Genomic DNA, 15,186 nt, shown 5'->3' with positions numbered 1-15,186 from the left:
CCCGTGGATCCCTGCCATTTCCAAAGCGATGTTTCCGTTCCATGGCCCCAGGTCCTTTGGGCGCGAGCGCGAGTCAGGCACCGCGTCGGTCTCCAGCCTCCGCCTGGCAAGAGCTCGGAAAACGAGCAGGCAGCCCCAGTCCCGGCACCCGGACGTTTAAGCTCGCGGAGAGGAAGAACCAGAATTCCAGCCTGTAGCTAGGCCGCGCAGCCTTGGACGCCGCGCGGAAAGCTGAGCCGATAGAACCTGACGATGCCGGAACCCGTTGCCCGGGGCGTACGCGCGGCGGAGCAGAATGGCTGCCGTACCACACCGCCGCGGAACCCGGAGGAGAGGAGGAAGTCGACGGGACTGACGCGGCGGGGGGAACTTTGCCTCGATGGCACTTTCCTGTCCGTGACTCCGCCCCCGCCAGAGGGGCTCGGCTCCGGGATTCAAGATGGAGTCGTTGAGTAGAGCTGGGCAGGAGATGAGCCTGGCGGCCCTGAAGCAACATGACCCCTACATCACCAGCATCGCAGACCTCACGGGCCAGGTCGCTCTGTACACCTTCTGCCCCAAGGCCAACCAGTGGGTGAGTGCGGCCTGGCCGCTGAGGACGCCCGCTCGGCTGCCGCCGCCTCTTAAAGGGGCCGCGCGGGCTGCCTAGGGTTGGGGGGAGAAGCAGGAGGCCAGGGACTGGCGAAGAACCCGACTGTAGCCTGAGGGAAGTCGAGGCGCCCGGGATTGGGGAATAGAAATGAGAGAAGTAGGCCTGCGACATCTCAGGGAAAAGCTGGTGGAGGAGAGGATTGGAGCTGGATCAGTCCCTCGGGGTCGGGTCTGGGGACGTGGGCGACCTGCCTTCTTTGCTGATGTGTTGGAGAATATGAGACCGATAGGGTCAGAAAGGTACCTGAAAGCTTGTGTTTGAGGCTTTGAGGATTGTTAGATAAATTGCATATACATGATCTACCAAATAAACACTCCTCCTCTCTCCCCAACGTATATAAATGAGAGCCCTCTTCGCAGAGGTCATTTGGATTTAAAGCTTGAAATCCCATTAGTCTCAGTTCTTGGAAGAGAGGGGGTTGGGTGGGTCCAGCTTTAATCGAACTGCACTGTTCTTCCAGAGTTTTAGAAAAGATTTCAAGGCACTTAGGAAAAGGGCTTCTATGTTCATTGGATTCCCTGAAGACCTTTTATAGGAAAGAGAGACCCTGTAAAAGTGTTTTTTTCCACCTTTGATGCTGGTGATGTCATCTCTGAATGTTCCCATCAGACTAAGTACCTTTTGGCTTTTGTGCACGGGAGGGTGTCTGAAAAGTTACATTCAGTCTCTTCTCTGACTGTTCAGCCCCTTCTTGAAACTTCATTAGTTGTTTAAATAACATAATTTCCCATTTTCTTGCAAATGACCCTTCCTAATTAACTTGTCTAATTACACCCTTTACACTTAGAAAATAATCCGTAAATGTTTGTTGGGTTGAATTTACCAATGACTGGGATTCACATTTCAATAAGAAATGAAATCTTTAACAAAATTCTTAAAGATTATTATGATATGTCCTTTACAGTATAATCCACATGCATAGATTATACTTATCAGTCATTTTATGAAAATCATTTGGCATTTATAAACAGTTAATTCAGATGAGAGTTTTCATAATTGTCTTATCTTTCCTTCACCAGGAAGAGAAGGAAGTATGGGAAGCCACAAAGAGTAAAATTATAGATTGTTTTATAAATGTAGCCATTTTAGACGTTGACTTAGTTTGAAATTTTCTGATTCATTTTTCTTTTCTTAGTCTATATATAAATTTGTGAAATACGGATTTAAAAATTTTAAATTATAGAGTTCTATTTTAAATATGAAATACAAGCTTAACAACTTGTTGAAAAATAAAATAAGCTGCTATTGTTTATTTGGATCATGGCACATAGAGCATAACCAAATTCTTTTCTTTCCATTATTTTACAGTGAGTTGTAATTTTGCAGTTGTAATGTTTTTTGGGGGGCAAATTTTCTTTTACTGTGAGACATTTGGTTACCAATTTCTTATACTAATAACTTAACAGTTTAAAGCCAAGAAAAAGCTTCTGAATCCTGAGGAAGGAAAAGTTTCACAGTGATACTTAAGTTAGAGCAATACCTGTGCAAGAAATCAAGATGATAAATTTTTTAAATTTTTTTTATCCCAACAAGTTCAATTTGATATGACTAACATTTAAAGTTTTAATAGTTTGTGGATTACAGTAAAATACTTAGGTCCAGTTTAGGCTGTGAACTGCAGACTGATAAAGTTATTTTTCCAAAAACATTGTAACTATGTTTAAAACCTAAATACACTCTTGTAACAGCAAATGAAAGATGGTAATAAGTTGTACTTTCCTAATCAAAACATTTTCACTTTGAACTAAAAAATATTTTAAATTATTTGTAAGACCTGTAATAATTACACTAGGGCAGAATATAGTTTCAGTAGTTATGATTCTTCATCAAGGTCTAAAAATAATAAACTAATTGTATTGAATAGTAGTACTTAACTAACCACAAAATTTGCTACATATGAAAATATCAAAATCCCCCAGTGGTGAAACAAAGTATCCTATTAGAAAATTTCCTCTTTCTTTTTTATTAACATAGATAAACTTTAAAAGTGAAGAAATTGCTATGCACAAGACCTTGGCTTTAAAATTAATAAATCTAGCTAAAATATTTTAACTTTAAAAAGTGAAAGCTAATTCTATGATTTTCTCCTTTACTAATTAAAAAAGAAAAATGCTGCAGATATAGACAGGTTGCTGGATTGAACGTTGCACGTGCTTATGTATGCATCAGTAGCATTGAAAGGATACGTAAGAAACTGGTGACAGCAATTAGTGGAATGAGAATAAGGCCTACTTTACCTGTTCAAAAGTGATCAATTTTATAATAAATAAAACAAGTTGATCTTAGACATGAAACATTTTCTCTCTATTGGGACTGTTTGGGCTTGGATTATGGGAAAAAAACTAATTGACTTATTGTCTATTGTAGGAGAAGACTGATATAGAAGGGACCTTATTTGTATATCGAAGGTAAGTTTTTAAAATACATATATTTATTTTTTAAAAATCTAATGGTGAATGATGTCAGTGGTTTAGTTCTGTTGTACATTTGTCTTTGGAACCTTCCCACTTGTCCCCCTTCAAGTTTTTATCTATCCCTACCTGTGAGATCCTAACCACATTCATTATTTCTCTTCTCTGAGCCTGCCTGTGATTGAAAATAAAAGGAACTCAAATTTATTTAGGAGCCTAGCAGAACTGACTCAAAATAGAAAATGTTTTCTTGTAATGAATCAGTCTAAAATAGATGCCTTTCTACCCCCCCCATATTAAAAAAAAAGATATATATTTGGGAAAAAGATAATGCATAGACTAGCTATATAAAATAATGTAGTTGAGAGGTCAGTCCCTCTGTTCTGTGGTTACTAAATGAGAGCTGTATAAAATAATGTAGCTGAGAGGTTGGTCCCTTTGCTCTGTAGTTGCTAAATGAAAGCTTGTTTTTTATGACTGGTTCTGTCCCCTTTCTATCCTTCCAAAAATGTTCTGGATTATGTACAGTGTCTTTAGTAATATGTATTTTTAGTTTATTTGAGAGTTTTTTTAAAAGCCTGGATTATTCATAATTGTACATTTTTTATTTTCAACTACTCTGAGAATTAATTATCTTAAAATGTGATTGGTTTGCAAATTACAACTTTGTTTTGTTAGACAACTTTTAGGGCCTGAAGGCAACTGACAGGATGTGATAGTCATGGGGTACTTGTTGTTCTAGATCCCTCTAAGGTCTTGGTCTGTTGGGGGTGGATTCCTTCACTTGTTTTCTAAAGCTTAGAAAGTCTGCAGGGGTTATTACTGACATCTAGTCTTTCCCATTTTCTTGTATTGAGTTATCTTTAAGGGTCACCTTTCTCCATTGATGCTACTTTAAATGAATTAGTCAAATATTCCTATAAATATTGGTGTGAAGCTTTGAGATCCTGTCTAAACACAGTAATTTCTTTTCTTTTTTTTTGAGACAGAGTCTCACTTTCTTCCCTGGGCTAGAGTGAGTGCCGTGGCGTCAGCCTAGCTCACAGCAACCTCAAACTCCTGGGCTTAAGCGATCCTACTGCCTCAGCCTTCCGAGTAGCTGGGACTACAGGCATGCACCACCATGCCCAGCTAATTTTTTCTGTATGTATTTTTAGTTGGCCAGATAATTTCTTTCTATTTTTTAGTAGAGACGGGGTCTCGCTCTTGCTCAGGCTGGTCTCGAACTCCTGACCTCGAGCGATCCACCAGCCTCGGCCTCCCAGAGTGCTAGGATTACAGGCGTGAGCCACCGCACCTGGCCTAAACACAGTCATTTTTTCTTAAGTGTAATTCTTTGATATTTGTACACCAAGCTTTTTTTTTTTTCTTTTTTTGACACTTTGTTCCTGTTATTTATCTTTCTCCTTTTAAAAAAGGGATGGTCCTTATCTTTACCTTCTTCATTAGCAGTATAAATCTCTAGAAATTCTTTAACTGTTAATAGAACCTTGGTTTCTATGATATTTGGAATTTGGCTTTACTGTTAAAGTATAGTACAGATCCACTGATGGTAGAATATGTGAGATTTAGTATAGTGAGTAGCTTGGTTTAATACAATTCATGGAGGCTTACGTGATATTGATTCTAATAAAAGGAGATGCAAGAAACTCTTATTTGGGAAATGCAATAATATTTTATGTATCTTGGATAAAGTTATACCAGGATGTCAGGCTGTCACTTGGCAGAGATCACTTATAGAAGGACCCTGGATTTGGAGTCAGAAATGTAAAGCTAAATCCTAGTTAAATTATTTGTGTGACTTCAGGCACAGACTTTAATCATTCTAAGCTTGTTTCCTAATCTGTAGAATAGGGTTCTGTTATCTCCCCATGTACATTACAGAGAAACAAACGAGAAATTGTGAAGTGTTAGATACATGTGAGGAGTGTCTAAAGGATCATGTACTGAATCCCGCCCCCCATAGGGGAACCAAGGATATTTCTTATTATTAGACTTAAGGCATTTTCCATCTAACTCAGGAAAACTATGTAAAGACCTATTTGGTGCAATAAAAATCATTGTTGCAATAGTGGGTCGTCATTATAGCCAATCCTGTACCACATTTAAAATAAATGAATGATATTTCATTCAGCAACAGTGTGTCTATCTTAGGATATATCTGTGAAAAAAAATAAGACAAAAATCCCCATTTGCATGACGCTTACGTTCTAGTTGGGGGGAGTGACAATAAATATTAAAAATAAGTGGTATAGATAAAGAGAGGAGGGCTAGAGATTATTGAGCTTGGGAGCAAGTTGGGAGCATTAAAAAGGGTGGCTTAGGTAGGCCTCATTGAGAAGGTGATATTTGAGCAAAGGCTTGTAAGAGATGAGATAGCTTTGCAGATTCTAGGCAGTGGTCCAGGCAGAGGTCTTTAGGTAGAAGCACACCTGCAGAGAAAGTGGCTAGGAGTCCCATGTGACTGGAACAGGGAGAGCAAGGGAAGAGGCATAGGAGATGAAGTCAGGGAGAGCATATCAGGTAGGGCCTCAGTGGCCTTAGTAAGGACTTTGGCCTTTACACTGAGCAACTGAGTTCTTGAAGACTTCTGAGCAGAAGAAGAGTTTAATCTGACTTAAATTTTCTGTTTATGGTTTTAAGTGCTGATAATATTGTATAATGTACTAATGTGTTAATATTTGTTCTTTTTTGAAATAAAATAAAGTACATCATGGGTAACATTTCTGCAGATTAAATGGTAACTACAGGCTGGGCGTGGTGGCTCATGGCCTGTAATCCTAGCACTTTGGGAGGCCAAGGTGGGAGGATTGCTTGAGGCCAGGCGTGTGAGACCAACCTGAGCAAGAGCAAAAAAAAAAAAAAAATAGAAAAATTAGCCAGCCATGGTGGCGTGCATCTGTTGTCCCAGCTCTTAGGAAGGCTCAGGTAGGAGGATCTCTTGAGCCCAGGAATTTGAGGTTGAAGTGAGCTATGATGACGCCACTGTACTCTAGCTCAGGCAACAGAGTGAGAACTTGTCTCAAAAAAAAAAAAAAAAAAAATAGTAACTGCAGATTTTGTTTTCTTCTATTAAATTTAAGGTCAGCTTCACCTTACCATGGTTTTACCATTGTGAATCGACTGAATATGCACAATCTAGTTGAACCAGTGAATAAAGATTTGGAATTTCAGCTCCATGAACCATTTCTTCTCTATAGAAATGCAAGCTGTGAGTATATCTGTTTTATTACAGTTAATATATTTACATTTAAAATTGAGTGACTTTAGTTTCTATCAGTACATTATTTTTGGAATTTCAAATTATAGTACAAAATATGGTCTATACTCTCTTTTATGATTATAAATGATTCTCTTAGATCAAACCTTTTAAACTGGGCTCTAAAGTTGAAAACACCCTTTTATATATAATAATATATGTTATTTTAGTTAACTATATTATTTCATTTAATAGCATTATATTTCTATTGTTTGTTTATGAAAATAAGTTTTACTCCCTTGTTTTTGTTGTAGCTCTGAACTATTGGCTACCCCCATCCCTGACCAATAGAGATTAGTTTTGGAGACATAGGATGGAGACAGATAATGATGATAATTCTTTTCACAAAGAAAGTACAATCTTTGCCCTGAATAGTGGGGTTTCTCAATCTGTTTATTTAGTTGGGTGTCTACTGGGTACTTTAATGCTAATGATACAATAACCTATACGGGTTAGGAAGGCAGTTAAAGCAACTGAGACTCAGAAATGTATGACAGATATTTAGTTAATGAGTTAGGATTATAGCTCTTTTTCTGCTTCCTAGTCCAGGATCTTTTCAGGCATTTTACAGACTCTCATGATTGGATACAGTCAGAAAGGCCAGAGTGGCCCTTTCAGGAAAATACAGTACTAAAACTATACGTGGTTCCAGTATTTTAGTGTGGGTATTAAACGTATGGGTGTTTGAGGACCGAAGGCAATCATTTTGTTTGGCGTTAACTGTAGGGATAACAAAACTGGTTATGATAGCAGAATAATTGTGCAGTAATCATCATCTAAGGATACTGTTGGAGACATGTTGCTTCCAACTTAAAAAGCAAAAGTTAATGTTTTTGAATTCACTTGACTGGGAGGTAATTGGTGTTGAGGGATGTCTTCAGTATAAAATATAAAAAAGTACTAGATACTATACATCTCTTATCCCCTAAATGAGAAGTAGCAAGATCTATTTTTAAAGCTAGAAGCCCCAAATTCTTCCTAGTTCACTTTTAAGTATCTAAGTGAAATAGCATCTCTTGACTTTCAGTAAACTATTAGTCGACCTCTCAAATTTCAAATTCTGTGGACATATTGGAAATGCTTTTTAATACCTGTAAGTTTAGGTGGATTTATTTAAACTAATGTTAACAGTAGAATTATTTCAGATGGCTATTTTCTTTGTACTGAACATTCCATTAAAGGGGAAATTCTGTAACATAGTACAGATCTAATTTTTTAAAAGGTGAAATTGGCATAATCTTGTTCTTTACGACCTGGCAACTTAATCTAGCTATTCCTCCTAAGAAAAGTTTGATTATTAAAGTAGTCAGTAAGGAAAATTATCAGGATACCCATGGGCCTCGTTACCATTTAGCATAACCCTGAAGTGAATTATATTTTATTTCTTTCACAAGTAAGAGGTCCTGTGAAATTGAAAGTGTGACCAGACTCAGTGGCTCACACCTGTAATCCTAGTACTCGGAGACACTGAGCCAGGAGGATCGCTTGAGATAAGGAGTTCAAGACCAGCCTGAGCAAGAGTGAGACTCCATCTCTACAAAAAGATAGATAAATTAGCTGGGCATGGTGGTGCACGCCCGTAGTCCCAGCTACTCAGGAGGCTGAGGCATGAAGATCACTTGATCCTAGGAGTTTGAGGTTCCAGTGAGCTATGATGACGTCACTGTACTCTAGCCAGGGGGACAGAGAGGGGCTCTTGTCTCCAAAAAATAAATAAATAAATAAACAAACTGAAAGTGTGACATAACACACATACAATTGAACAATGATTAATCAGAATCTAACTAATCAGAGCTTCAATTATACAAGTATCTGGAAATATTCCTATAGTCCATTTGTGGAAGAAGTGAAGACAAATTATAAGAAAACAAGCTAATATTAGGGTTTATTTTTTGAAAATCTAGCAGATATGTAGAGTTCCCTAGATATCTGGGTTCAACATAAAAAATGTCGATGTTTTATAACTCTAACCCCACTGTAGTATCATATATTAACTTGTTACAATGAAACCTTAAATCATCAGGAATATTTATTATTTTAATTAGAATATTCTTAGGGAGAAAGAGAACTAATTCATTTTATTTTAGAAAGATTTTCAACAAAGGTTGAAACAGAGGTTTCCTTAGTTGAACAGAAAACTCACTTAACCAGGTCATTGCATTGGGGAAAGTATTTAGAGGAATAGCTACATCAGGGAGAAGTAACAAGTGATTTTGTGAGTGTTAAGGCCTCTCTTGAGTATGTGTTTTGTCTACCTAGACTTAAAAGTGGAAAATAGTCTTGTCAGGTCAGCAAGCTATTAAATTGTTTGGGGATTTGTTCTTTAAATAAAAAGTTAGTTAGTATCTGATTAATGCACATAGGTAATTATACCTGATTCTGTAGCTGCTCTTCTACTGTTCTCTTGTGGGAAATAATACCACCACACCTGACCCATTTAACTCAAGTTACATCTTGATATCCATCTTCTTTCATTGAAATCATTTTTTAGAGTTAATATAACAATGAACCATAACTTTTTCCAGTTCAAAATTATTCGTTTGTTTTTTTAATTTATATATACAAAGTGCCCCCCCCCCCCCCCGCAAGAAAAAGGTAAAATCTTACAAAGAAAATGCTTACATTAACCAAGGGCATAGGTTTGGTGAGTCTCTTGAATGTTTTAGAAATGGTTTATTTTTCTTCTGTGAAAGGGCCTTTTGGCAGCCACAAGACCCCATTGAGGCTATAGTGGAGAATGGGGAAGTTGCAAATTTTGTAGTTACTTGGCAGCAGTGATATTCCCAGCACCTTATTTCTGATCCCCAACTTATAGATTGAGGAAACAAGCAGCTCAGAGAAGTTTAGAAACTTGCTTAAGAGTAATAAGGTGATAAGTGACCGATACAGAATTCACATCTAGATCTGTTGGGCTTCAAAGCCAGTGGTCTTTCCATTCTACTGCAACAATAAAATTACTTACTTCATCAGTCCACTTTCTAGAGCAGTGCTGTCCAATAGAACCCTGCAGTGATGGTAAAGTTCTGTATCAGCACTGTCCAAAATAGTAGCCACCAGCCACATATGACTATTGAGCACCTGAAATATGACTAATATGAATGAGGAAGTTTTATTTTTGTTTTGTTTTTTTTGGGGACAGAGTCTTGCTCTGTCACCCTGAGTAGAGCACAGTAGTGTCATCATAGCTCACTGCAACTTCAAACTCCTGGGCTCACATGATCCTCTTGCTTTAGCCTCCCAGGTAGCTGGGACTACGGGTATGTGCCATGATGCCCAGCTAATTTTTCTATTTTTATTAGAGATGAGGTCTCACTCTTGGTCAGGCTGGTCTTGAACTCCCGAGCTCAAGCAATCCTCCCACCTTGGCCTCCCAGAGCGCTAGGATTACAGGCATGAGCCACCATGCCCCGGCCTTTAGTTTATTTAATTTAATCCATTTGAATTATATAGCTATATGTGCTAGTGGCTACCATATTGGACAATGGAAATCTAAATGCTTGCTCTGACACACCCTTTGCTGTATCATACCCAAAGCAAACAACCACTTGGGAAGCTTTGGATCAGATTTTTTGCCTCTCATTTAGTAATCTTTTTTGAAATTTATAAATGATTTCTAGATACAAAAGCTGCAGAATATATCCCTGAGGGTGGCTTTGCCATGGTAACACTCTTTTGGCATGGAATTTATTTTGAAGACAAGAGTTCTATTCTAGGCTTTGCCGTTTTACCAGCTGTAACCTTGGATAAATCACTTCAACCACTGATCTGACATGTTTATCTTAAAAGAGCATCATGAATATAAGGTCTTATTAGGCACTTACAAATATAAAATATCATAGACTGTGTCTCCATCTTGAACTCAAGCCAAATGATTTTATTAGTGAAAAAGTCATGGGGACCTGAGTATTATTCAGGTTCTCCTATAACCCAGGCCTGTAATGTCCTTCTTCCTATCCATTCTGACTAGCACCATTGATGAGCTAGAGGCTTTTTGCTTCTCTTTACAAATATTATTTTCAAATGTTGTGGGGGTCATTACTAGACAGCCTTGGTACGATAAGTTAAAAAAATTATATATGTTAAAAATGAGAAATTTATTTATTTTATTTTATTTATTTTTTTATTTTTTTGAGACAGATTCTCACTCTGTTGCTCAGGCTAGAGTGCCATGGCGTCAGCCTAGCTCACAGCAACCTCAAACTCCTGGGCTCAAACAGTCCTCCTGCCTCAGCCTCCCAAGTAGCTAGAACTACAGGCATGCGCCACCATGCCCAGCTAATTTTTCTATATATATTTTTAGTTGTCCATATAATTCCTTTCTATTTTTAGTAGATATGGGGTCTTACTCTTGCTCAGGCTGGTCTGGAACTCCTGAGCTCAAACGATCCCCCCGCCTCGGCCTCCCAGAGTGGTAGGATTACAGGTGTGAGCCACCGCACCTGGCCAAAAATGAGAAATTTTTGAGTGCACAGATTTGGTTTTTTTTTAAATCCTCAGGAGAAGCAATTCTGGTTGGTGGTCATGGTATTGCTTTTTATCAGAATACTGGAACACAAAGCACTAGCCTAACTAAAACTTTGTAATAATGTGAGGATGTTTTATTTATTTATGTATATATGAATGAATGAATGAGGGAGACAGGGTCTCACTCTATTGCCTGGGTTAGAGTGCAATGGCATCATCATAGCTCACTGCAACCTCACACTCCTTTGAAGCAGCTCCTGCCTCAAGTGATCCTCCCATCTCAGCCTTCTGAGTAGCTGGGACTATACAAGCACATCCCACCACGCCCAATTAATTTTTTATGGAGACAGGGTCTCACTGTGTTGCTCAGGCTGGTCTCAAACTTCGGGCCTCAAGCAGTCTTCCCACCCTCAGCCTCCCGAAGTGCTGGGATTACAGCTATGAACCACCATACCTGGCCGTGAGGCTTTTTTAATTTTTAACTCCCTCAGAAATACTGGTGAAAGTTTTTATTTTATCTGTTATTAGCTTTTTTAAAAAATGGCTCTTTTACCATATAAGCATGTGTATTGTCACCAATCTGCTGCTCTTCTGATTTCATTTGTAAATGGAATCCTTATTGTTAATTAATTGGATTATAAAGCCATTCCTTGGAGTCAACTAAACTTCTAAGAGCTCTGCGACATAGGCATATCACACAAAATACTCAACTCCTGTACAGCAACATCTGGGTGGAAAATCTTCCCCCCACAGACGTTTAGATATGCTATATAAAATATTAAATGCATAGCATAGCAAAAAAGGGAGTAAGGGACATTTCATGGACCAACCAAAATTTGAAGTGGGAAGCATGTGAGCTAACACTGGCTGCCCCTGTTATAGGGTTCTTGGGGGTGGGAGCTCTTAATATAAGGCCTCGATTATAATGTGTAATAGGATGAGGAGACAAGACCTCTTGAGGTGGAGAACTAGAGCTGAGACACACATACCAACATACATTCTCCTAATGAACTACATATCAATTAATTAAAGTTCTTTGCCCACCAACCTAGGGAGATGACAAACAAGCTTTTCTATCTCGATCTGGGCTATGAGTCAGAAGGAAGGTGTCTCCCTGAAAATTGTAACCAGGGCCTTCCCTCATACAGATTTGGGGTTCAAGGTATACCATTCATCAGCTGGTGAGTACTCTAGGGCATGTGGCAAGATCAAATGCAAAACCCTTTGGCCAAGATAAATTCTTAAGCCTAGTTGCCCAGGAATCTCACGGATAGGCCTCATCATCCAACATTACTAAATATATAAGGAAATAATTCATAGTGAATAAAAGGTTGAATACAACAAACAGCAGGATCAGACAACCCTCCCCAAAACTTTAGTTAATGGAATAATCAGTTAGAGACTTTAATGGATGTAAATGTCAAATACTGATTATAAATAAAGCAAAAAAATATAAGAAAAGGATAAATGCTATTTTTGAAAAGGTAGATTTGAAAAATAGCCAAGTAGAACTTACAGAAATTAAAATTTTAGTTATTAAATTCTACATGGAGTCAACAGTTAACTAGTAGCAACTGAAGAGAATTGGTGAGCTAGAAGACATATATATCTAAGGAAATCCAGAATGTATCCCAGAAAGGGAAAAAAATGGAAATAAGACAGAGAAGATAGAATGGTAAAGTCTAACATATGATAGATAAGAATTTCAGAATGATAAAATAGATATAGAGAGACAATATTTGAAAAGATTGTGGCCAGGCACAGAAGCTCACGCCTGTAATCCTAGCACTCTGGGAGGCTGAGGCGAGAGGATGACTCGAGGTCAGGAGTTCAAGACCAGCCTGAGCAAGAGCGAGACCCCATCTCTACTAAAAATAGAAAGAAATTATATGGACAGCTAAAAATATATATAGAAAAATTAGCCAGCATGGTGGTGCATGCCTGTAGTCCCAGCTACTCGGGAGGCTGAGACAGGAGGATTGCTTGAGCCCAGGAGTTTGAGATTGCTGTGAGCTAGGCTGACGTCACGGCACTCTATCCCGGGCAACAGAGAGTGAGACTCTGTCTCAAAAAAAAAAAAAGAAAGAAAAGATTGTGACTGAGAATTTTCTAGAATCCATAGAAGACATAAATCTCAGATTTAAGCAGTAAAATAGCCCCCAAGCATAATAAATAGAAATAAATACACACCCAGACATGTTACGGTGAAACATCAAAGGCAAAGAGACAAAAACAACCATCGGCTGCTTAAGATGGAATATTTACAAAGGAGCACCAGTTAGACTGACAACATACCCCTCAGTTGCAGCTACTGAGTTTGGAAGACAAAGGAATAATATTTCCAAAGGACTGAGGAAAAAACAACCACCAATTCAGTAATTCAAGAGAACAAAATAAAGATATTTTTCAATAAAAATCATATTTGTCTCCAGCAGACCCTGTTGTGCTAAAGCAGCACTGTCAGTGCAGCAGCCACTAGCCACATGTGGCTATTGAGCACTTGAAATGTAGCTAGTGTAGCTGAATTTTTAACCGTATTTCATTTTAGTTAAACTAAATCATTAATCTGTTTAGTTTCAATTAATTTAAATTTAACAGCACAATTTTAAAGAATATGGAAGAAAACTGAACACAGAAGGAAGAAATGAGATAAAAGAAATAATAATGAATTTTTTAAAAAGGTAAATCAAAATAAGTATTGACTGTATAAAACAATAAAATGACTAGTTTGAGTAGAGGTATTAAAAACAAGGTGAAGCGAAAGTACTAGAGCAATAACATAAAAAAGAAGCTGTTCAATCCTAAAGCATCCCAAGATTGAAATGAGGGTAGATATTGATTAGCTATAGACTTTTTTTTTTTTTTTTGAGACAGAGTCTTGCTTTGTTGCCCGGGCTAGAGTGAGTGCTGTGGCGTCAGCCTAGCTCACAGCAACCTCAAACTCCTGGGCTTAAGCAATCCTACTGCCTCAGCCTCCCGAGTAGCTGGGACTACAGGCATGCACCACCATGCCTGGCTAATTTTTTCTATATATATATTTTAGTTGGCCAGATAATTTCTTTCTATTTTTAGTAGAGACGGGGTCTTGCTCTTGCTCAGGCTGGTCTCGAACTCCTGAGCTCAAACAGTCCACCCGCTTCGGCCTCCCAGAGTGCTAGGATTACAGGCGTGAGCCACCGCGCCCAGACTTTTAAATAAGGTTATGTGTGTTCAAAAGATTCAGGGTAACCACTGCAGAACAACAGAAATAGGATATCTTAACTTTCAAACTGGTATAAACTAGGAAGGGAAAAAAAGTAAATAGAAACCATAGGAAGTAGAAAACCAAAAATAAAATGACAGAAATAAATAAATCAGCAATTAGAACAAATGTAAAGTGAACTAAACTTGCCAGTTCAAAGACTGAGATTGGACAAAGTTATAGAGTTTTCCTATATGCTGTTTTCAGGAAACTTTAAAAGCTTAAGATCTTAGAAAGGTTGAAAATAAGAGATGGTGTGAGATATCAGGCAACTATTGACCCCAAAAAGCTGATATAACTATGTTAATCATACATGGTAACTGTGTGATTAACATAGGCAAAAGGCATCATTAGGGATAAAAGTTACCACATAATGATAAATAATTTCGAATTGGTATGCACCTAGTATATGTTAGAATTACAAATTGAATGCTAATCCATAATTACAGTGGGATATTTTTAACAAGCCACCTTAGTAATTGATAGATAAAGCAGGCAATTTAATAAGGTTATGGAATAAACAAGACAGTTAACAAACTTGATCTAATGGATATGTAAAGAACCCTGCTTCCAGCAATTAGAGCATTTGCATTTTTTTCAAGTATGTTAGAAGTTTTATAAAAATTACCACACGTAGGCCATTCAGCCAAAGAAGTTAGGAAGGAAAAAAGAGAAATCTGAGTAAAATTGAAGGAAAATAAAGATAAGAGTAGAAATTAATTATACAAAGTAGAAATTGCAGTAGAACAGAGTAGATCAACAAAACAGAAAACTCCTCTGTACTATGATTGATCCAACAGCAACAATAAAAACAGGAGGTGCAGTTAGCAACATTAGGAATTAAATATATATATATATATATATAAAATAAATGCTTATTGGAACTCAACATAGAAAACATACATTTTTTTAAAAACAAGAAACCACTGTGAAGAACTTTTTGCCTATAAGTTTAAAACTTAGATGATAAGGACAGTTTCCTAGAAAAACAATTTAACAAAACTTAGTTGGTAATATATAGGTCTGAATGGACTCATAAACAGTAAAATAATTGGACTAAAGTTTAAATCTCTCCCATCACATCTAAAGAAAATGCTGAGAGGAATGTTCTACTCAGTAAATGGTACTAGGACAGTTAGTTCTCCTTGTAGAGACCAGC

The 15,186-nt window shown here is 37.8% G+C and overlaps 1 protein-coding gene across 2 annotated transcripts in view; it reads left to right on the top strand.

Moving 5' to 3' along the window:
* Positions 1 to 426: 426 nt before the first annotated feature.
* The window catches only part of DCP1A (decapping mRNA 1A), a 46,482-nt gene continuing 31,722 nt past the window's right edge, over positions 427 to 15,186 (top strand). For both annotated transcript variants that reach the window (XM_069473708.1, XM_069473707.1), the window contains exons 1-3: positions 427 to 574; positions 3,020 to 3,060; positions 6,147 to 6,274. In XM_069473708.1, coding sequence (XP_069329809.1) covers positions 440 to 574; positions 3,020 to 3,060; positions 6,147 to 6,274 — 304 coding nt within the window. In that variant the 5' untranslated portion in view covers positions 427 to 439. The remainder of the gene's footprint in view (positions 575 to 3,019; positions 3,061 to 6,146; positions 6,275 to 15,186) is intronic.

This window comes from Eulemur rufifrons, chromosome 7, assembly GCF_041146395.1.
Source record: "Eulemur rufifrons isolate Redbay chromosome 7, OSU_ERuf_1, whole genome shotgun sequence".
In the NCBI taxonomy this organism is placed as follows: domain Eukaryota; kingdom Metazoa; phylum Chordata; class Mammalia; order Primates; family Lemuridae; genus Eulemur; species Eulemur rufifrons.
The sequence above is the reverse complement of the archived record's forward strand: the minus strand, read 5'-3'. Positions and strand labels throughout refer to the sequence as shown.